The sequence below is a fragment of the Silurus aristotelis genome (assembly GCF_946808225.1).
Source record: "Silurus aristotelis genome assembly, chromosome: 1".
Lineage (NCBI taxonomy): Eukaryota > Metazoa > Chordata > Actinopteri > Siluriformes > Siluridae > Silurus > Silurus aristotelis.
This window is the reverse complement of record NC_139574.1, coordinates 430,333-453,946: the sequence shown is the minus strand read 5'-3', so window position 1 is coordinate 453,946 and position 23,614 is coordinate 430,333. Positions and strand designations below refer to the sequence as shown.

Genomic DNA, 23,614 nt, shown 5'->3' with positions numbered 1-23,614 from the left:
GTTGTGTGTTTGGTGAAAATGAGAATAAAGCCGATGTTAAGGTTCAATTTGACAGAAAATGAAAGTGAAAAGACAGAAAGATCCCGAAAACACAAACACAAACACACACACACACACACACACACACACACACACACACACACACACACACACACACACACACAACTTTCTTCACATGTCTTCATGTACCATCGAGTATGTTTGAAGTTGCGGTTAATAAACCGAGGCTCATTTTGTGCATTAAAATCCTACAGCTCAGCAGTCAGAGAGTAGTGTGTGTGTGTGTGTGTGTGTGTGTGTGTGTGTGTGTGTGTGTGTGTGTGTTCTGATGACTATAGTCTGTTTCAGTTTCAGTATAAACTCACACTCTATTTCACACACACACACACACACACACACACACATGGTGTGAGGAGCATACAGATGTTCTCTTTACTCAGTGTGTGTGTGTGTGTGTGTGTGTGTGTGTGTGTGTGTGTGTGTGTGTGTGTGTGATTGAATACAGGTCCTTCAGTGTTCTTCGCCTGTGGCAAAACAGCACGTGGGGAATTTACGCTACTTGGATTATAGACTATATTTTATACACAGATACAACTTTGTAGAAACTGCAAAAACAAAAGGCGTTTTCTTTGGCACATGTCGCAGTAGTGCCAATTCCATCACAATTCTTTGTACAAACAACGTTTGAATTCGTAATCCTCCACATCCCCAGAGTGAAACTCCCAGAAAAGTCCATATGTCAGTATCCACTGGCTCCTTAACACTTCGGTGTGTGTGTGTGTGTGTGTGTGTGTGTGTGTGTGTGTGTGTGTTTAGATCTGTGTCTCCTGAACACTCTCCTTGGACCCATTGGACAGCAGCAGAGGCTCGTTCTGAGAGCTGGGGGTGTGGCTTAAGCTCTTCAGCGTTCCATGGAAAGTCATCGCCATTGGGATTGGAATGGGTAATGGCGGAGAGACAGATCCTGGATTAGTGGAGTCAATAGATGTGGCTGTCTGATTAGTGGATGAAGCCTGTTTTTTGGAGGAGGGGCTTGTCTTGTTGCCAGTGTGCCCCACCCCCATGTTGAGTTTCAGGACATTGTTGTTAAAGTGTTGAGATTTGATGTAGTATTTGACATGATCTGAGCATGCAATGTTGGGCAGAGTGACGATTTCTGGGTCATGGAGTTGAAGATTTGGCCCAGGTCCACCCCCAGTTCCTGGTCCTGCCCCAGAGTGAAGTGTGGAACCACCTGCAATGCCACTTGCACCCCCTGGTGGCCCCATTTCATCTTCGACATTGATGATCTCAATGGCACGGGCAGGACCATGGTGCTTGTGCAGCTGGTGCTGCTTTCTTAGTTTGTAGAAAACCACAAGCATCACAGCAGCCATGAAAGTGATGGCCACAAAACAGCCGATTATGATTTTTGTTGTCTTCATTACATCCTCAAGACCTGAAAGATTAGCAACATCAGTGATGGAAACTGTGAAAGGTCGCTCTGGAGCACGAGTAACATGAGGTGACAGAGAAGATGGTACAGATCCTGAAGGTCCTGTTGAACCTGAGGAAGCTGTTGGTCCTGGAAAATTAATAAAGGTTTCATTGACAAATTGTCGAGCAGAGTCGTGACTTTCCTGCCCTGTCTCCACTGTTTCCACCGTGACTGTTGTAAAGTAGCTGTATCCATTGCCAGGGTCAGAGGCAGACACGTTTAGGACAGCGGTTGCTGTAGTGTTTCCAGCAGAGTTGGTCACCATGCAAGTGTATGGACCAGTGTCCTGCATAGTGACATTAGTGAAGTTCAAGGTGCCGTCATGTAACACTGAGATTCGTACTTTGTAAGCACCATGAGTCATTAGGGTTCCATTAGGAGTCAACCAGTTCACAGAGGTCATGGAGGTCCCGGTTCGGCACTTCAGCTCTGCTGCCATTCCCTCAGTCACATTCAGGTCAGTTGGAGGCTCCACGATCACAGGGGCATAGCAAGTAAAGTCTCTCTGATCCAGGTCTCCGATGTAGCGTCCTTTGGTCCCAGGTGGAGCATGGCAGCGGGCACAGCAGGTGGAGTTATCTGGCACTGTTTCCTTTAACCACCAACTGAGCCAGAGAACATCACAGTTACAAACCCAGGGATTGTGGTTCAGGTGAACTCTTTCCAGCTGTTGCAATGGTGTAAAAAGGTCATGGGGCAGTGAATGCAAAGAATTGTGGGACAGGTTGAGCTCCTCAAGGTTTTTTAGATCGTCAAAAGCATTGCGTTCAATCAGTGAGATGCGTGAGTGCATAAGCCATAACTTGCGCAGTGAAACAAGACCTTGAAATGATCCCGGACGAACGACTCCAAGCTGGTTTCCTGAAAGTTCAAGTTCCTCAAGTTTCACGAGTGGTGTCAAGTTGGGAACATCTTTCAGTCCACACATTCCCAAATTCAGAAAGCGGAGGTTGACTAGTCCTTCAAAGGCCGCCTCTGAGATGAAACTAAGCTTCCGCAGTTCACCGAGGTCCAAGCGACGGAGAGAAGGGACACGATGGAAAGCATAGGCTGGGAGGGTTTCTATTGGATTATTTCGCAGCCAGAGTTCACGCAGTTTACTGAGATATTCAAATGCTTGCGATGGGACCAAAGGCAGACGATTATCAAAAAGCTCAAGTGTGATGAGGTTTGGGAGGCCATTAAATGCTCCAACTTCAATCTGACGAATGTGATTCTTTGACAGCTGAAGGATTTCCAGGTGACTCAGGTGTTTAAAGGTGTCAGATTTGATCATCTGCAGAGAGACAGAGACAACGAGATAAAGCAATCAAAAAAAGGCAAAAATGTCTTGTGTGCTGTTAGCGTGTAGCATAGAACAGGTTTATTACTTGGAAAAATTATGTCTTTAATAATAGAATAACAGCATGTAGTTCTCAGATTATCTAAATGATGTAACATCGAAGAAGCCATTGCTGCAGACCAGAAGGATTCTGGATCATGTTATGTCACTCTTACCGCAGCGCTAGCAGTGTTTACATAAATTAGTTTAAGCTAAATAGAAACAAGCCCCGCCCACTACATTTACATAAAACATTCCCTACTTTACCCAGTAGTTTCTTCATCTAAACTGAAATTATTGATAATCACATTGATGACTTTCTCAGTTTAATACATAATTTTATTTTAAGTTAAACACAGCAGAATTAATCAGATTTTAACTAATGCTTAGTCTAAAAGCAGCATTTGGTAGAAGCCCTTATAATAATCTCATTTACACACTGAACAATTAAGGGGTTAAGGGCCTCACTCAGGGGCCCAGCAGTAAGAGATTGGTACCCTTGGGATTTGAGCTAAATTACTTTCAGATCAGAAGTCCAGAGTTCACACTTACACACATTACAGTAATCTGATTAGGTTGAATATGAAACTACACATCGCTTTGCTGCGATTGGACGTGTGGTGCTCCAGAAGCTCTGATGTTTAACAGCACTGAGGTATCTCTACGTCTCTACGTCTATGTTAGAGCAACAGTTCCTTATAAACCATTACTATGAGCTCTCAGACATTCTGTGGGTTGCCATGGAAACGCACAAAGTTCTACCAAGCTATGAATTCTTTAGTAAGAATATTTATTCACAGTGCAAAAATAAACAAACAATTAGTGTGTACTGCATCAGAAATGTACAGAGATGACATCACACCTTGGTGATCACATGGCTGTCCTGGGTCTCAACACCAAAATGATCAGCTGATCACCCTACACATACAGCTGAACGATCACCATCATAATATTTAATACAACTTATTAACAATGCATGTGTGATATTGCTCTTACATATGATGTGATAATTACACACAGAGCCAGTGAGAAGGGAAGAAACTCCCGAGTGTTTAATGGTGTTTACTGGTGTTTTATGGTGTATGATTCTTTTATTTCTATGCAAAAAAACTCAATAATGTAACAATAGAGAGATTTCCTTTGAGCAAGCAATCTATAAATGTTCAGATGTTTTACTTTATTTCCATAAAAAAATCCTCCCTTAGCATGAAGAACAGCTTTACACCCTCTCGGTATTCAGACACTTCGTTTCTCCAAACGTTCAGCTGAAATACTTTGATGTGCCTCTTTTAAAACTTCCCAAAGATGGTCACTAGTTGAAGGTTTCTTTCTTGTGATGCAGTTCATCCCAGAGCAGTTCAGTAGGATTGAGGTGTGGTGACTGGGCTGGTGGTTCCATGATAGATATCACTCCAGACGTCTGTTTACTCTCTAAATAAGAATAAATTAATATAACCCTATATTTTTTTTTAAATATAAGAATTTATAAATATAAATTCTGTAAACCTCATACCCTGATTTATTACACTGACACTGTAAATAAGCTATCTATGCACTTCTGGTTAGATGCTAACTGCATTTCATTGGCTCTGTACATGTACCCTGCACAATGACAATAAAGTTAAATCTAATCTAATCTAATCTAATCTAATCTAAATAACAGTCAGAACTCAGACGTATTCGTCATTTCAGCTCATCGTTTTGTTGTACGGTGAAGTCGGTTTCGATGAGCCGCAGTCCAGACGGAACTGCATGGTGTTGAAGTGTGGAACATGAGACATGTTGGTTCAGGATTCCTTTCACTTTCTTCCCTGCTCCAAAACAACCCCAAACTATTCAACGTCAACCTCCATGTGTGAGTGTGGGGGTGAGGGAGTCTGATCACATCTTCTCTTCTGTTCTCCATCTTACACAAGTTCTTCTGATAGAGACAAAAAATCTCCCATTTAAACTCCACAGAACTTTTGTCGACTCATTCACTGTCACATGACTGTGATTTTGCCGTTTACTGAGTTTGTTGTATAGAAACTGAAGGAACATGCAGGTGTTACACTATTTAGATTCATTCAGTGTTATATTATTGCTTTGTCTCTGTTCATCAGTGTGTATTGTTTGCGTTTCTCCATCATTACCACAAGTTCCCCTGAGCCTGCGATCATCCTGCTGCTGATCTTGAGATGAATGTTGTTGCAATGCACAGCCTCTGGGAGTCTAATGAGAAAGTTCTACACTGAAATAACGTTGTCATCGACTGGCTTTAAAGCTCACCACCACCACAGAATGTAAGTGTAAAGTCAGTGTAACACAAAATTCCGCTGTTCTCGTGCTGGTGAACATTCACAATACAGTGGGTACGGAAAGTATTCAGACCCCGTTAAATTTTTCACTTTTTGTTATATTGCAGCCATTTGCTAAAATCATTTAAGTTCATTTCTTTTCCTCATGAATGTACACATAGCACCCCATACTGACAGAAAAACACAGAATTGTTGACCTTTTTGCAGATTTATTAAAAAAGAAAAACTGAAATATCACATGGTCCTAAGTATTCAGACCCTTTGCTGTGACACTCATATATTTAACTCAGGTGCTCTCCATTTCTTCTGATCATCCTTGAGATGGTTCTACACCTTCATTTGAGTCCAGAAATTTTTGATTATACTGATTGGACTTGATTAGGAAAGCCACACACCTGTTTATATAAGACCTTACAGATCACAATGCATGTCAGAGCAAATGAGAATCATTAAGGTCAAAGGAACTGCCTGAAGAGCTCAGAGACAGAATTGTGGCAAGGCACAGATCTGGCCAAGGTTCCAAAAATTTTTTTGCTGCACTTAAGGTTCCTAAGAGCACAGTGGCCTCCATAATCCTCAAATGGAAGACGTTTGGGACGACCAGAACCCTTCCTAGAGCTGGCCGACCGGCCAAACTGAGCTATCGGGGGAGAAGAGCCTTGGTGAGAGAGGTAAAGAAGAACCCAAAGATCACTGTGGCTGAGCTCCAGAGATGCAGTCGGGAGATGGGAGAAAGTTGTAGAAAGTCAACCATCACTGCAGCCCTTCACCAGTGGGGCTTTATAGCAGAGTGGCCCGACGGAAGCCTCTCCTCAGTGCAGGACACATGAAAACCCGCATGGAGTTCTCCAAGATGGTGAGAAATAAGATTCTCTGGTCTGATGAGACCAAGATAGAACTTTTAGGCCTTAATTCTAAGCGGTATGTGTGAAGAAAACCAGGCACTGCTCATCACCTGTCCATTGCGGTCTCAACAATGAAGCATGGTGGTGGCAGCATTATGCTGTGGGGGTGTTTTTCAGCTGCAGGGACAGGACGACTGGTTGCAATCAAGGGAAGGATGAATGCGGCCAAGCACAGGGATATCCTGGACGAAAACCTTCTCCAGAGTGCTTTGGACCTCAGACTGGGCTGAAGGTTTACCTTCCAACAAGACAATGACCCTAAGCACACAGCTAAAATAACGATGGAGTGGCTTCACAACAACTCCGTGACTGTTCTTGAATGGCCCAGCCAGAGCAATGACTTAAACCCAATTGAGCATCTCTGGAGAGACCTAAAAATAGCTGTCCACCAATGTTTACCGTCCAACCTGACAGAAGAATCTAGGCAGAGAATCCCTGAATCCAGGTGTGAAAAACTTGTTGCATCCTTCCCAAAAAGATTCCTGGCTGTATTAGATCAAAGGGGGGCTTCTACTAAATACTGAGCAAAGGGTCTGAATACTTAGGACCATGTGATATTTTAGTTTTTCTTTTTTAATAAATCTGCAACAATGTCAACAATTCTGTGTTTTTCTGTCAATATAGGGTGCTGTGTGTACATTCATGAGGAAGAGAAATGAACTTAAATGATTTTAGCAAATGGCTGCAAAATAAAAAAGAGTGAAAAATTTAAGGGGGTCTGAATACTTTCCGTACCCACTGTATATTGCCATAGACCACCATACCACCATAAGTGGTGAACTAGGAGACCTAAACCTGTTCAAGCATGACAATGCCCCTGCACCCAAAGCCAGCTCCATGAAGATCATTTTCATAGATTAAAAGATGTGGAAGATCTCCTGCTATAGATCTCTTACACCATTGAACACCTTTGGGATGAATGTGAATGCTGACTGCACCCCAGGAACCTCACCTTCTAACCTACATCACTACCTGCCTTTACTAACACCCTGGTAGCTGAATGAATCTTCACAACATCTCTAGTTCTCTAGTGGAACATCTTCCCATACATGTGGAGCTCATTGTAACAGTAGATTTGGGACATGTGGAATGGGATGTTGAAAAAGCACACACCAATCTTCATTTCTTATTAAATCTACCAATCTTTATCTTAAAATCAATCCTTTTATTCGACAAGGCGAGCACTTGGCTTGTGTGTTAAGTGCAGGAGGTTTTCTCTTTCTGCCAATAGTAATGGAAGTAGCATCCTTTGTGATAGCTGTGCATTTGCAGAGCAGGCTAAGGGAGTAAATGAGTACATATTACTGTGTTATATAATCAGGAAACCAGGGACTGCACTCTGTTACAGTTATGTCAAAATAATCATTAGATTGCAGGTACATTGGGTAAAAAAAATAAAATACAATAAAAATTGGACTAAAATCATGATTACAATTTAAAACCAGAAAATAAATATTTTGACAGAACAGCTGCATGATTATAGTTGTAATTCTCTTATGCCAATCAGGCGTGACTCATGTGAGCCACCTCCTGGTATGCTAAAACATCTGTTTATCATCATGATGCTGCTGAAAAAAAGGAATTACAGTTGTAGAATTTTACATTTTTGTCTACCAAAAAAAAAAAAAAAGAATTAGAACAATATTAGCCCAGTTCAGTGCACACTATACCTTCCACTGTCTTTAGGACTCGACATCTCACTTACAGAAACATTTGCAGGTAAAAGCAGCATGGAAATGCTAGCTAGCTTAGCTAATATTATTTATTGATAGTCTGTAATTCCTTGGTTTACATAATCAAAGTTATGGGTAAGAGTGAGAGTTGTGTTGAATTATCTGGAAAAGTCCTGAAGCAATGATCAGCACAAGATCATGTCACAAAATAAGAACATTTACATTTTTGATCTTAAGAAATGGAAGTCCAGGGTCAAGCCCTAGTTTCACCAAGCTGCCACCCTTGGGCCCTTGAGTAAGGCCCTTAACCCACAGTGCTTCAGGGGGCACTGTATCATAGCTGACCTCAGGTTCCAAACAAGCTGGTATATGTGAAAGAATTTCACTGTGCTATAATGTATATGTGACCAATAAAAGCGCATATATTCTATTCTTTTTTTGTTTAAACATACAAAAGAAAAAATATATTTTAGAGCACATTATTTTACATTATTTGAAGTAATTCAAAATTACCTATATATTCGGATTTAATTGTTTTTTTATTGTAACTGTATAAGAATAAATATTTATTTTGTTATTATGCTGATAAAGAAAACTGCAGAAATAGAGTAGCCTGACCTGACACATCTGGGGTTAATAAAAGAGAGGGGGGGGGGGGGGGGAGAGAAAGAGAGGGGGGGGGGGAACTGAGAGAAACTGAGAGAGAGCAGTGTAAATTCTGAGGGTAAAGTCTGGGTGCCTGATTTTGATTTAGAGAGGGGCAAAGGGTGACATCTAGTTTCCAAGATCGCAAAGCTACAGATAAAGGTCACCCATTGGAGCCTCATTAGTCTCTACTTCATGTTTTTAACAGGTCTTTTCTCTTCAGTGCAATACACACTGAGAGGTCTGTTGAAAGAACTCTTGCTATTGGAGACTCTGGAATTTAAGGCATGTAAAAATTAGCCTAGCATTAGCTAAGGGCACTAGCAGGTTTAATTATGTTTATACTACAAGCCAGAAAACCAGACATAGCTGTAAATCATAGAGCTTTAAGGTGGTACAGATTAAAGCCATACATATTTAGCATCAAGATTAACATTATAGCTATAGCAGTTCATCTCTACAACTGTTCAAGTGGTGTTTTGAAAACAGTGTGGGCTTTACAGATAATTGCAGTTGTACTGTAAGGGCAAAGCTGACCTATCAGATGAGGCCATATCCATCTCTCTCAAGAAGGTTTTCTCATAGCTTGGAGCACAGATAATAGACCAAAAACAATCCAGAGTTAAAACCAGAAAGCAGAGAAGGAGGCTAAACTGACCATTTCCTATTGCACAGTATTTTTACAGTCACAAACAACCTGGATATGAATAAGGTATATTTTAAATCCTACATCAGTATGTATTGATACTTTTCATTAATGTTTCATTGAAATGAAAGTATTACACAAAATTTTCTATTTTAAAGAACATTCATTAAAACTATTTTATCAATAACCAGATAGATAACAATATAATTACATCAGATCAGAAATGACTAATATTCCTATTCAAGAAACAAGAACTTAATCTTAGATCCATGCTTCTTCAACAGATTCCTGAAGTACTCAAACATGTTCTATATATAGTTAAGTAACTATAAATTATATATGTACTGAGATTCTGTAGCATCTCTGGATGGTGTTTCTGTTTCAGTGTGTACAGCAGTCAAAGACCTCGGTGTGATTATTGACTCGAGTCTTTCCTTTGAGGCTCACGTGAATAATATCACCAGGATCTCCTTCTTTCTCCTTAGAAATATTGCTAAAATTAGAAATATGATGTCGTTACAGGATGCAGAAAAACTAGTAGATGTTTTTGTAACATCTAGATTAGACTACTGTAACGCTTTACTGTCTGGGTGTTGGAGTAAGTGCAGAAATAAGCTTCAGTTAGTTCAGAATGCAGCAGCAAGAGTCCTCACTAGATCTAGAAAATATGATCACATCAGCCCTGTTTTAATCATCTACACTGCTCCCAATTACATCTCACACTGATTATAAAATACTACTACTGACGTATAAAGCACTTAACGCTCTCACGCCGCAGTATCTGAGTGAACTTCTGTACCAGGATGATCCTCCACGCCTACTTAGATCAAAAGGTGCATTTATGGAACAACCTTCCAATCAGTGTTTGGGACTCTAATCCCTGTCTTTGAACTCTATGGGGCTCAAAAGGTTACAGCAACTCTTTACTTATTGAGGAGCTGTTTTTACTGCTGCTTCTTCGAGAGCATCCTGACCAACTCAATCACTGTATGGTACGGAGGCTCCACTGTGTGTGAATGTAAAGCCCTGCAAAGGCTGGTCAAACCCACCCAACACATCACAAACACTACCTGCCACTGAGCACCTTCACCACAGCAGATGTCTGTGCAGAGCTCACAACATCATCAGAGACTCTTCACATCCCAGTCACAAACTGTTTAACCTCCTTCTATCAAGAAGGAGATACAGGAACATATGTAGAAGAACCAGCAGGTTCAGGGACATCACATTACTAAACTCTACACTACACAGACCACTGTATAAACACTGTATAAACACTGCAAAAACACTGTATATAACTTCTGTACAGTTTATAATCATTCTCCTTACATACATCTGCACTATAAAATTTCTATCTATCTATCTATCTATCTATCTATCTATCTATCTATCTATCTATCTATCTATCTATCTATCTATCTATCTATCTATCTATCTATCTATCTATCTATCTATCTATCTATCTATCTATCTATCTATACACCTTACTGTACATTCTGCCCAATATTTCACATGTGTATATATATATATATAATGGACTTTTTTATTTAAATTGCTCTTTTTTTTTTTTTTCAATGCAAAAAACATAACTTTCTACTTGAACTTTTCAACAATGTCCACACATCTCTTCACTGCTACAGCCTTTTATGTATTCACTGTACATCTGTTTTTATATATATATATATATATATATATATATATATATATATATATATATATATATATATATATATATATATATATATACAGTGAGGAAAATAAGTATTTGAACACCCTGCTATTTTGCAAGTTCTCCCACTTAGAAATGATGGAGGGTCTGAAATTGTCATCGTAGGTGCATGTCCACTGTGAGAGACATAATCTAAAAAAAAATATCCAGAAATCACAATATATGATTTTTAAACTATTTATTTGTATGATACAGCTGCAAATAAGTATTTGAACACCTGTCTATCAGCTAGAATTCTGACCCTCAAAGACCTGTTAGTCTGCCTTTAAAATCTCCACCTCCACTACATTTATTATCCTAAATTAGATGCACCTGTTTGAGGTCGTTAGCTGCATAAAGACACCTGTCCACCTCATACAATCAGTAAGAATCCAACTACTAACATGGCCAAGACCAAAGAGCTGTCCAAAGACACTAGAGACAAAATTGTACACCTCCACAAGGCTGGAAAGGGCTACGGGGAAATTGCCAAGCAGCTTGGTGAAAAAAGGTCCACTGTTGAAGCAATCATTAGAAAATGGAAGAAGCTAAGCATGACTGTCAATCTCCCTCGGACTGGAGCTCCATGCAAGATCTCACCTCGTGGGGTCTCAATGATCCTAAGGAAGGTGAGAAATCAGCCCAGAACTACACGGGAGGAGCTGGTCAATGACCTGAAAAGAGCTGGGACCACCGTTTCCAAGGTTACTGTTGGTAATACACTAAGACGTCATTGTTTGAAATCACGCATGGCTCGGAAGGTTCCCCTGCTTAAACCAGCACATGTCCAGGCACGTCTTAAGTTTGCCAATGACCATTTGGATGATCCAGAGGAGTCATGGGAGAAAGTCATGTGGTCAGATGAGACCAAAATATAACTTTTGGGTCATAATTCCACTAAACGTGTTTGGAGGAAGAAGAATGATGAGTACCATCCCAAGAACACCATCCCTACTGTGAAGCATGGGGGTGGTAGCATCATGCTTTGGGGGTGTTTTTCTGCACATGGGACAGGGTGACTGCACTGTATTAAGGAGAGGATGACCCGGGCCATGTATTGCGAGATTTCGTGGAACAACCTCCTTGGTACATAGATGGCGCCGTTGAGATCGGCTGCCGTCACGACTGCTCCGGCTACGATTTCTCTTTTTTTGTTTGTTTTATACTTTTATTTAAGTAGTTACACTTCCATCTACACAAGATGGACATCATTAGATATGACAGAGACACTCATATCTATTGGTGTACAATGCACTCACCTTTCGCCGTTTTTAAACCCGTACCCATGCTGGCCGAGCGAGATCCTGATGAAGAACAAAGGACGCGACCTGTACCGGCGTCCGCGAGGGAAACGAGCCGGCGTCAGGAACAGGCTGAGGGCACGCGCACATCGCGCTCCCTTACCTAGTATCCTGTTAGCCAACCTCCAGTCACTGGAAAACAAGCTCGATGACCTCAGGGCAAGGGTCAAGTTCCAGAGGGACATTCGGGACTGCAAACTTCTCTGCTTCACCGAGACATGGCTGAACCCAGCGGTACCGGACCACGCCATCCAGCCGGCCGAGTTCTTCTCGGTTTACCGCATGGACAGAACACTGGAGTCGGGGAAGTCAAGAGGAGGTGGAGTGTGTCTGATGGTGAACAACCACTGGTGCTACATCGCGAGCATCGTTCCTCTTTCACGCTCCTGCACACCAAATCTGGAACTACTGACCATAAAATGTCGGCCCTTTTATCTACCTCGGGAATTCAGTTCGGTCATAGTTAGTGCCGTTTATATTCCACCTCAAGCGGACACGGACACTGCAGTATGGGACTTACATGAGACATTAACACTTCAACAAACACAGCATCGGGACGCTGCGCTTATTGTGGTCGGAGATTTCAACAGTGCCAACCTCAAGCGCGCACTACCGAACTTTCATCAGCACATCACCTGCCCCACCAGGGGTGAAAGGACACTGGATCACTGTTACACGCCATTCAAGAACAGCTACAAGGCACAATCACGTCCACCGTTTGGGAAATCGGACCATGCCGCCATCTTCCTCATGCCTGTTTACAAACAAAGGCTGAAACAGGAAGCTCCGGTTCAGAGGGAGGCCGCGCGCTGGACTGACCAATCGGTGGCCGCTCTGCAGGACGCTTTGGATGACGCAGACTGGGACATGTTCCGGTGCAGCTCTGATGACGTCAACATGTTTACGGAAGCGGTTGTGGGATTCATCGGGAAACTAGCGGATGATACAGTGCAGAAAACCACTATCAGAATGTTTCCCAATCAGAAGCCGTGGGTGGATAAAACCATCCGCGATGCTCTGAGATCCCGCTCCGCTGCCTACAACACGGGGCTCGCCACCGGGGACATGGACGAGTACAAGGCTGCGTCCTACAGTGTTCGCAGAGCGGTGAAGGATGCAAAGCGGCGCTACGGGAGGAAACTAGAGTCACAGTTTCAACATGGTGGCTCTAGGAACCTGTGGCAGGGACTAAGAACAATACTGGACTATAAAACACCATCTTCTACAATGGTGAATGCGGACGCTTCTCTGGCAGACGAGCTAAACACCTTTTATGCTCGTTTCGAGGCTGCAGCTAACCACGCTAGCGGCGCTAGCGGCACAACCAGCGTGCACGCCGAGAGAGCCGGAGAGGTAAACACGTTCACCATCTCGGAGCATGACGTGAGGAGGGCATTCAAGAGAGTGAATACCAGGAAGGCAGCAGGACCAGATGGCATCACAGGTCGGGTTCTGAAAGCCTGCGCTGACCAGCTAGCACCGGTGTTCACTGAGATATTCAACCTCTCACTGGAACAGTCTGTTGTCCCCTCATGTTTTAAACAGTCCACCATTGTTCCTGTCCTGAAGAAACCCCAGCCCGCCTGCCTTAACGACTATCGCCCTGTAGCCTTGACCTCAGTAGTGATGAAGTGCTTCGAGAGACTGGTCAGAGACTTCATCACTGCATCACTACCAGACACACTGGACCCATTACAGTTTGCGTACCATCAGAACCGTTCTACTGACGACGCCATTGCTCATCTCCACACCAAGATGAGCCACCTGGACCAAAGAAACGGGAATTATGCAAAGATGTTGTTCGTGGACTACAGTTCAGCGTTTAACACAATCATTCCCTCCACACTCACCTCTAAGTTGGAGGTCCTGGGACTCAGCCTGCCGCTGTGTCAATGGATCTCTAACTTCCTGACAGACAGACCACAAGCCGTACGGGTGGGGAAACACACCTCATCCACCCTCACCCTCAGCACTGGCGCCCCCCAGGGTTGTGTTCTGAGCCCCCTGCTTTACTTGATGTACACATACGACTGTGTGGCCACTTCCAACTCCACCACCATCATCAAGTTTGCTGACGACACTGTTGTGGTGGGTCTGATCTCAAACAATGATGAGACTGCCTATCTACAGGAGGTTAAAAATCTGGAGAGATGGTGCCAGGAGAACAACCTTCTCCTGAACGTCAGCAAGACCAAGGAATTGATCGTAGACTTCAGTACAAAGCGGGAGCGGTCATACCAACCGATAAACATCAGCGGGACCCCAGTGGAGAAAGTGGACAGTTTCTGGTACCTTGGTGTTCACATCACACAGGATCTTTCTTGGTCCTGTCACACCAACACCCTGGTGAAGAAGGCCCGGCAGCGTCTGTACCATCTGAGACGCTTAAGGGACTTTAAACTTCCCTCTCAGGTGCTTAAGACTTTCTACACTTGCACCATTGAGAGCGTTCTGACGGGTAGCATCACTTTCTGGTTCGGGAGCAGCACCATGCAGGACAGACGAGCCCTCCAGAGGGTGGTGCGTTCAGCTGAACGTACCATCCACACCGAGCTCCCTGACCTGCAGGACATCTACAGCACGTGGTGCAGGACCAGAGCCAGGAAGATTATGAAGGACCTCAGCCATCCCAACAATGGACTCTTTTCTCTGTTGCACTCGGGGAAACGCTTCCGCTCCCTGAAAGCGAACACAGAGAGAATGAGGCGGAGCTTCTTCCCGCACGCCATTCGGAGTTTAAATCAGGAAACACCCAGGATCTAGAACTGGCCCACTCTCTCCATCATCACACTTCTTCTCTATACATATCTCACCTTTCGCACCACGACACTTTAATCTCTGGACTTGCACAGCACAGTGCACTTTATATTTAATTAAATTTTTATACCACACCATACTGCACACGGAAATTTACGGACCTTTACACCACACCATACCGCACACGGACACTTTACGGACCTTTACACCACACCAAACCGCACACGAACTTTATGGACAACCCACCACAAATATTGTCTACTGTTTACATTGTTTACTGTTCACATTGTTTTACTGTTACTGTATAGATCTTTGTATATCTTTTATATCTTTATATTCTATATTTTATTTTATTTTTTATATAGTTCTTTTATACTTCTTATTATTTATCTGCCCCCCCCCCCCCCCCATCCTATTCCCTCATGCCGGACTGTCGTATAAAGCATTTCACTGCATGTTGTACCCTGTATGTATGTGTATGTGATGAATAAAATTTTATTTGTTTTGATTTGATTCCCTCAGTTAGAGCATTGAAGATGGGTCGAGGCTGGGTCTTCCAACATGACAATGACCCGAAGCACACAGCCAGGATAACCAAGGAGTGGCTCTGTAAGAAGCATATCAAGGTTCTGGCGTGGCCTAGCCAGTCTCCAGAACTAAACCCAATAGAGAATCTTTGGAGGGAGCTCAAACTCCGTGTTTCTCAGCGACAGGCCAGAAACCTGACTGATCTAGAGAAGATCTGTGTGGAGGAGTGGGCCAAAATCCCTCCTGCAGTGTGTGCAAACCTGGTGAAAAACTACAGGAAACGTTTGAACTCTGTAATTGCAAACAAAGGCTCCTGTACCAAATATTAACATTGACTTTCTCAGGTGTTTAAATACTTATTTGCAGCTGTATCATACAAATAAATAGTTTAAAAATCATACATTGTGATTTCTGGATTTGTTTTTTTAGATTATGTCTCTCACAGTGGACATGCACCTACGATGACAATTTCAGACCCTCCATGATTTCTAAGTGGGAGAACTTGCAAAATAACAGCGTGTTCAAATACTTATTTTCCTCACTGTGTATATATATATATATATATATATATATATATATATATATATATATATATATATATATATATATATATATATATTACATGCTGTACATATACTACATATTTATCTGCATTTGTCAATTGCTACTATTTGCACTTTCTATCTATCTATCTTCAGTCATGGCTGTTTTTTTTAATTCCCTAATTCTTAGACACTTTATTTTTTTCTTTACTGCTGCTGAAAATGGCCCTGATGGACAGTCTGTAGATCATTTGGGATTACCATAGATGGTAAAAACAGTTAATCTCACACAATGAACAGTTGACAACATTTAATAAAAGATAAATCAAGATAAAATGATCGACTGTAATATTAAAAGCAGCTCTCGAATGTTATGCAGTTCTAATAATGTCTAATATTCTGCCTGCAATTCACCATAGATTTATAGAGGCCTGGTCTCTACAAAACCTTTGTAGATGTGCTGTGGGATCTGACTTTAAGATATTATCAGTAGATGCTTACGGTACGATTAGCATAAACTCTCTGACCATGTGATTATCTGATCAGAACCACTTTTTCTGCAAGTCATCAGAATCATCAGAAATTATAACAGTATTACATTACACAATGTTTATTGATGCCATAAGGAAATAGTTGGGCTACAGTAGCTCTTCTGTGGGCTCGGACCACCAGACTAATCCTTGCTCTTCTCATGAACATCAACCTCAAGAGCTCATCAGCCTTTGACCAATTGATTCTCCTTCCTTGGAGCACTTTTAATAGGTACCAACCACTGCATACTAGGAAAAACCCCACAACACCTTCTGTTCTGGAGAAGCTCTGCCCCAGATGTTTACTGTAAATATCACAATTTGCCCCAAGAAAAGCTCACTCAGATCCTCAAACTCATGCATTTTTCCTGCTTTACACATATCAACTTTTAGAACAGACTATTCACCTGCAGTAGAATAAACCCCACCCCTTTATTGATGTCACTGTAAAGATACAATCTGAACGATTCTCTTCACCAGGCAGTGGTTTTGAAGGTATGGCTGATTGGTATAGATGTAGAACTGTAATGAAATCAGAAATAACTCTAATGCACACTCTCAAGTTCCTTTCAACACAACTAGCACTGCTTGAATTGATAGCATAGGGAGAAATGCTTTTAAACGAGGGAGGTGGGAGCGCAGTGGTTAAGGCATTGGACTCTGGATCTGAAGGTCATAAGTTCAAATCCCACCAAGCTGCAAATGCTGGGCCCTTGAGCAAGGCCCATAACCCCTATTGCTCAGATAAGGGCATCTGTCAAAAGGCATAAATGTACATTTATAATTGCAATTTTTAGTCAGATTCCTCTAAAGTCAACTTTAGCCTGCTCATTAGATACGACTTTTATGTACTGATTTCAGATTAGACTGAAATAAAAATATAGAAGAAATAACATAGTCATAGTCATTCTAGAATGTTTTTATCCAAAATTCTGTTCATAAGTTGAATGTGATTCAGACTGAACAGTTTTTGAATGATGGACAGACTATTGTGAATTGTTTTAACACAGAACTGTACTGTAAAAATATCACTCTTGTTGTTTAAAGGGCGAGTGTCCTACAGCCTCTCAGAGAGATGCAGTAATAAATACTCTGTGTACATGAATATAAAGCTCCTGCCTCAGTTCAGTGAGGTATCAGACCATTGTTAAAAAGAGAAAAGGGCAGTAGTGGGCAGGTGTTACACTCATGCAGGTGTGTAGGAGCCTTTATGTAAATCACAATGTAGGACCTCCTATTCTCTTAATAAACTGAATAAAAAAAAGAGTTGTATTTGACCTGCATCCACTTTACATCAGGGCTCTTTAGTCTGTAAATGCCTTGTGTGGCTGTAGGCTTTTATTTCAAACAATCAGGAACCACTTGTTAAACCAGTTGACCTTTAGTCTCTAAGCATCTCTCACATGTGCCTTTTATTTGGTCTAGAAGTCTGCAGCCACACTGTGGCTTTGTGGGTGAGTCTGAAGAGGCCTTGTTTAGAGGGATTTACCTGTATGGAGTTTTCCTGCAGGTTGAGGTATCGTGTGTTGACTGAGATGCTTTGCGGGACTTCGTCCAATCCCTTCCTGGTACAAATCACTCGGCTCGCCTGATTGGAGCAGCTACAGGGGGTGGGGCAAGGAGGAGTCGCCTCAGCCAGTTGGGGTCCACTGAGATATGGCCATAACAAGAGCTGGACTAACCAGAGGAGGGGAAAGGGGCTACAGAGGCCTGTTAACATGGCAGCCCACATGGCCAATGAGTCATGTCCCACCCCCTTATTCCAAAAAATCTGATCTACCAGCACTGGAATGGCAGGAGGCGTTTACACTTTATTTTTAAATATTCATTATAATATACAAGTGGACCAGTGAGAAATAAATGGTCTTATAAGTAGTTTCAACCTTCTGTCTTCTGAAAATAGGTGTCACACCACTGCAAAGAAAAAACAGACAGACAGAGAGACAGGGGAGAGAGACAGGGGGAGAGACAAGGGAGAGAGACAGGGGAGAGAGAGGGGGGAGAGAGAGAGGAGGGAGAGAGACAGGAGAAAGAGAGGGGGGGGAGACAGGGGAGAGAGAGGCAGGAGAGAGAGACAGGGGAGAGAGACAGGGGAGAGAGACAGGGGAGAGACAGGGGAGAGAGAGAGAGGGGGGAGAAACAGGGGAGAGAGACAGGGGGGGGAGAGAGGGGGGAGAGAGAGAGAGAGAGAGAGAGAGAGAGAGAGAGAGAGAGAGAGAGAGAGAGAGAGAGAGAGAAAGAAAGAAAGAGAGAGAGAGAGAGAGAGAGAGAGAGAGAAAGGTTAGAAGGGTCATTAAAGTGCATACATTCATCAGAATTAGATTTCACTTAGCAAAGCATGTTATCCCCAAACTCCAACTGAGGACTGATTTATTTCATGCTTCTCAGTCACATTTGGATTATTCACTAAAAGGCACAAGTAGGAAACACAGGAAATATAAACAAGGATATTGTGGAAACTGCTAAATACCAGGAAACCAGGACACGAGTGCAAATTAGGAAACAGCAGAAAAGTAGGAATACATTAAACTAAGGAGCATCTGTAAACTACGAAACACCTGGAAACATCTGCAGCGTAGATGAAAACTATAGGAAACAATTAAATTAGAGCAACAATCATCTAATTCTAAGTTTCTTTGAGGTAAAAGTTCTATTGGCTAATCAGTCAAGTCAAGTCAAGTTTATTTCTATTGCACTTTTCACAACAGACATCGTCTCAAAGCAGTTTTACAGAATATTAACAGTGAAGGTGAATGATGTGTGTTTATCCCTGATGAGCACCATGGAGTCTGTGTTGAAGGAAAAACTCCCTTAGATGTTATGAGGAAGAAACCTTGAGAGATTTAAAAGCAGAACCTCATCTTTATTTGGGTGACATCAAGAGTGTGATTATAATCAGAACACAGTGAAGTTCTTTCAGCCAATCAGACGGGATGAGGGTCATGTGTATAAATCACAGAGCATTTCCATGTGAACACGTTCTAATGATGCTATAGAGTGTACTGTTTAATACACACTGATAGTTGTGTCCTTTATTAAAAGTGTTTTTTATATGAGGCTGAACATTAGCAGGTCACATGACCATAGAAATACAAAATGTCTGTAGTCTGTACCCGAGATTAAGCTCAGTAGTTTACCTGAAATCCCTGAGATAGCTCTTTATTATACACATGATCTATAGTTTATTGGTTTGCATTTTAATTTCAGTTTGATTTCAGATTAGGTTCCAGATATTTCCAGATGTGTGTATGTTAGATCAGTGACACGGCCGTTTCTGACTAACATTACAAAGACACAAAACTACAACAAAACTAATCCTGTGTAAATAATTTCACTGAAATTATGTCAGGCTGAAAGAGAGAGGAAATGTGTGCACAGTGAGGAGACTTCCTAAACTCACCCCGTGACACTGGATGATCCCTGGACTGATACTGGTGCAGAGAGAACGTTTATATTCGATAAACTGGTATCAAAAGTTTACTTGTGTTTTTGACTCCTTCACATTCATATGAAACCCTTTCTTTCAAGAGACAAGGGAATCTGATCTACTTTAATAAATCCATGTAATGAATACCACTACCAATACTAATAATACCGCTAATAATACTAATAATTATACTAATAATACCACTAATAATACTAATAATACTAATAATTATACTAATAATACCGCTAATAATACTAATAATACTAATAATTATACTAATAATACCACTAATAATACTAATAATTATACTAATAATACCACTAATAATACTAATAATACTAATAATTATACTAATAATACCACTAATAATACTAATAATTATACTAATAAAACTAATAATAATAATTAAGTAATAGAAACTAAAAAACAAAAACTTTTTTACAATAAATGTATTATAGATTATTGTTTATTTCAGGAACTTGTGAATTGTTTTCACATATGCAGGGTGTGTGTGTGTGTGTGTGTGTGTGTGTGTGTGTGTGTGTGTGTGTGTGTGTGTGTGTGTGTGTATATGTGTGTGTATGTCCTGCACGGTAGCGCTGCTGCTATGTAGTAAACATGTAAAGGACAGGAGGACCTGTGACACGTGATGTGGACTCTTCCGCTCTCTCTCTCTCTTTTTCTCTCTCTCTCTCTCTCTCTCTCTCTCTCTCTCAGTTTCTCTCTCTCTCTGTCTCTCTCTCCTCCTCTCTCTCTCTCCCTTTCCCTTCCTCTCTCTCACTCTCTCTTTCCCTTCCTCTCTCTCTCTCTCTCTCTCTCTCTCTCCCTTCCTCTCTCTCGCTCTCTCTTTCCCTTCCTCTCTCTCTCTTTCCCTTCCTCTCTCTCTCCCTTCCTCTCTCTCTTTTTCCCTTCCTCTCTCTCTCTCTCTCTCTCTCTCTCTCTCTCTCTCTCTCTCTTCCTCTCCCCCCCCCTCTCTCTCTCCTTCTCTCCCTCTCTCTCTCTCTCTCTCTCTCTCTCTCTCTCTTTCTTTGCCTCTCTCTATCTCACGGTCGCGCGCACTCAGATCTCCGTCACCATGACAACGGCTGAGGATGATGCAGGATGCTGGGTGGCGGCGATGCGCGCGCGCACACACACACGCACACAAGATAACAGAGGGTAAAAACAACTAAAATGTGGATAAATGTGACTGCATGGAGAGATGATTAAACATCAAATACATCAATCAGAAATATTAATTATAATAATAATATCAGAGGCGTGCGCGCGCTGAGGCCCGGGATTCTTCATGTTAATGAGAGACTGCGGAGATTTACACAAACGCAGGCGAACAATCAGGCCTTCTCTTACACACACACACACACACACACACACACACACACACACACACACACACACAATCGCGCGGCGCACAGGACCGTAAATTCTAACACGCAGAATATTAATAGTAATAATTTTTTTTTTAAATGTCCGAATCATATTTAGGATTTTTATATCGGCCTACGGTGATTAATATCGACCACACACACACACACACACACACACACACACACACACACACACATACACACACACACACACACACACACACATACACACACATACACACACACACACACACACACACACACACACATACACACACACACACACACACACACATACACACACATACACACACACACACACACACACGCTGTATTAATGTAGGAGCTCCAGCCTGCACAATAGCGCCTTTCTACACCTCAGTGTCATTTACATTCCCGACCATCATCATAAGCACACACACACACACACACACACACACGGTTTCGGTGTGAATAAAGAGATCATCATCACCATCAACATAATCACGATGCCTACCTCATCGGTCAGTCCCGCTTGCGCTCGCGCTTCCACCGCGGTGTTTTCTTCAGTAAATCCGTGGAACCGGAGCGCGCGCGGAGCTGTGATTAGCGCACACAACGCACGCGAGCTTCACATGCTGGAAACTGCGCACAAGCAGTTTGCAGGAGAGTAGGAGGAGGGGCACGCGCAGGGCTTACGCAAAGTGCGTAGCGCAGAACACACACACACACACACACACACACACAAACCTCTTTCGGGGTGTTGCGGTGTGTTTGTTGGTTCAGACTGGAGATTAAACCAGTGTGTTAGTTTATGTCAAATTGTGCTAGTCTGTGTGTGTGTGTCTGTGTGTGTGTGTGTGTGTGTGTGTGTGTGTGTGTGTGTGTGTGTGTGTGTGATTTGGGGGGGGGGGACACGCACACACACACCACAGAATGGCACACACACACACACACACGTGCACTCCTTAGCAGAGTCTCCTCTGCCTTCCCCAGGATGAAGACTGACTCCAGAGAAAAAAGCAACCCAGGAAGGAAAAAAACAAGTCCACCCTATAGTACAGAAACATGAAGAACCTCCTTCAGCAGCAGTAAATCCTGCAGTAGATGTTTTTGGAGAACAGTATCAGTCTTATTTCAGGGATATTATTGCACTTTTCTTTACAATGTTATTTCACTTCCTGAAAGATTTTACTCCAGCATCTCAGTGGGGGTTTAGATCTGGACTTGGACCATCACCTTAATTTGATTTCATTAGTCATTCAGATGTTGATTTTCTTGTGTTTTTGAGATTAGTGACCTGCTACATTAAGCAATTCCAGCTCAGTTTATGCTCAGGAACAGATGGCCTCTCAAGTGTCTCAGGAACTTTCTCGTAAACAGTGATGTTCTTGTTTGTGTCAGTGACTTGAAGAAGATGAATTCTTTACATTTTTTAAGCAGCAGTTTGTGCAGTAGCTAACACGGAAATGTCCTACTGTACAATGCACGCTTTATATTACAAATAAAATATTTCTGGGGTATAATCTTTGTAAAGTCAGAGGTGTTACCATAACAGGCACTAACACCACATAAAGTAACACTACAGACACAAACACCACAGGCAGTAACACCACAGAACTAACTAACACCACAAACACCAACACCACGGACATTAACACCACAGATACTAACACCACAGACAGTAACACCACGGACATTAACACCACAGAACTAACTAACACCGCAAACACCAACACCACAGACATTAACACCACAGATACTAACACCACAGACAGTAACACCACGGACATTAACACAACAGAACTAACTAACACCGCAAACACCAACACCACGGACATTAACACCACAGATACTAACACCACAGACAGTAACACCACGGACATTAACACCACAGAACTAACTAACACCGCAAACACCAACACCACAGACATTAACACCACAGATACTAACACCACAGACAGTAACACCACGGACATTAACACAACAGAACTAACTAACACCGCAAACACTAACACCACGGACATTAACACCACAGATACTAACACCACAGACAGTAACACCACGGACATTAACACCACAGATACTAACACCACAGACAGTAACACCACGGACACCAACTCCACAAACAGTAACACCACATGCACTAACGCTATAAACAGTGACACCACAGACAATAACAAAACAGACACCAACACCACAGACACAACACCACAGACACCAACTCCACAAACAGTAACACGACAGAAATTAACACCACAGACACTAATACCACAGACACTAACTCCACACACAGTAACACCACAAGCACTAACAACACAGACAGTGACACCACGGACACTAACACCACAGACATTAACACCACAAGCACTGACACCACAGACAGTGACACCACATATACCAACACCACAGAAATAACACCACAGACACCAACACCACAGAAATAACACCACAGACACCAACTCCACAGACACAATGCCACAGACAGTAACACCACAGCCACTAACTCCA

General features: G+C 42.3%; 2 protein-coding genes and 1 long non-coding RNA gene across 3 annotated transcripts in view; 2 read left to right on the top strand and 1 right to left on the bottom strand.

Annotated features, from left to right (window-relative positions):
* LOC310729622 (uncharacterized protein) overlaps nucleotides 1-23,614 on the top strand; it is a 441,633-nt gene that overhangs the window by 210,944 nt on the left and 207,075 nt on the right. The window lies entirely within an intron of this gene.
* Nucleotides 1-23,614, top strand: part of LOC310730900 — a 198,086-nt gene that overhangs the window by 9,970 nt on the left and 164,502 nt on the right. The gene's annotated exons all lie outside the window — the stretch shown is intronic.
* lrrc4bb (leucine rich repeat containing 4Bb) lies at nucleotides 408-21,849 on the bottom strand. The gene is made up of 3 exons (XM_083546160.1): nucleotides 21,621-21,849; nucleotides 17,820-18,244; nucleotides 408-2,753 (listed from the first exon to the last, which is right to left on the bottom strand). The coding sequence occupies exons 2-3, from the start codon at nucleotides 18,060-18,062 to the stop codon at nucleotides 813-815; spliced, it is 2,184 nt and encodes a 727-aa protein (XP_083402286.1). The 5' UTR covers nucleotides 18,063-18,244; nucleotides 21,621-21,849; the 3' UTR covers nucleotides 408-812.

Excerpts from the sequence above, each read along its gene's own strand:
- lrrc4bb (XM_083546160.1), bottom strand. The coding sequence starts at position 18,062 with ATGTGGGCTGCCATGTTAACAGGCCTCTGTAGCCCCTTTCCCCTCCTC. Across the intron at positions 2,754-17,819 it reads TGCAGGAAAACTCCATACAG|ATGATCAAATCTGACACCTT; the intron begins GTAAATCCCTCT and ends GTCTCTCTGCAG.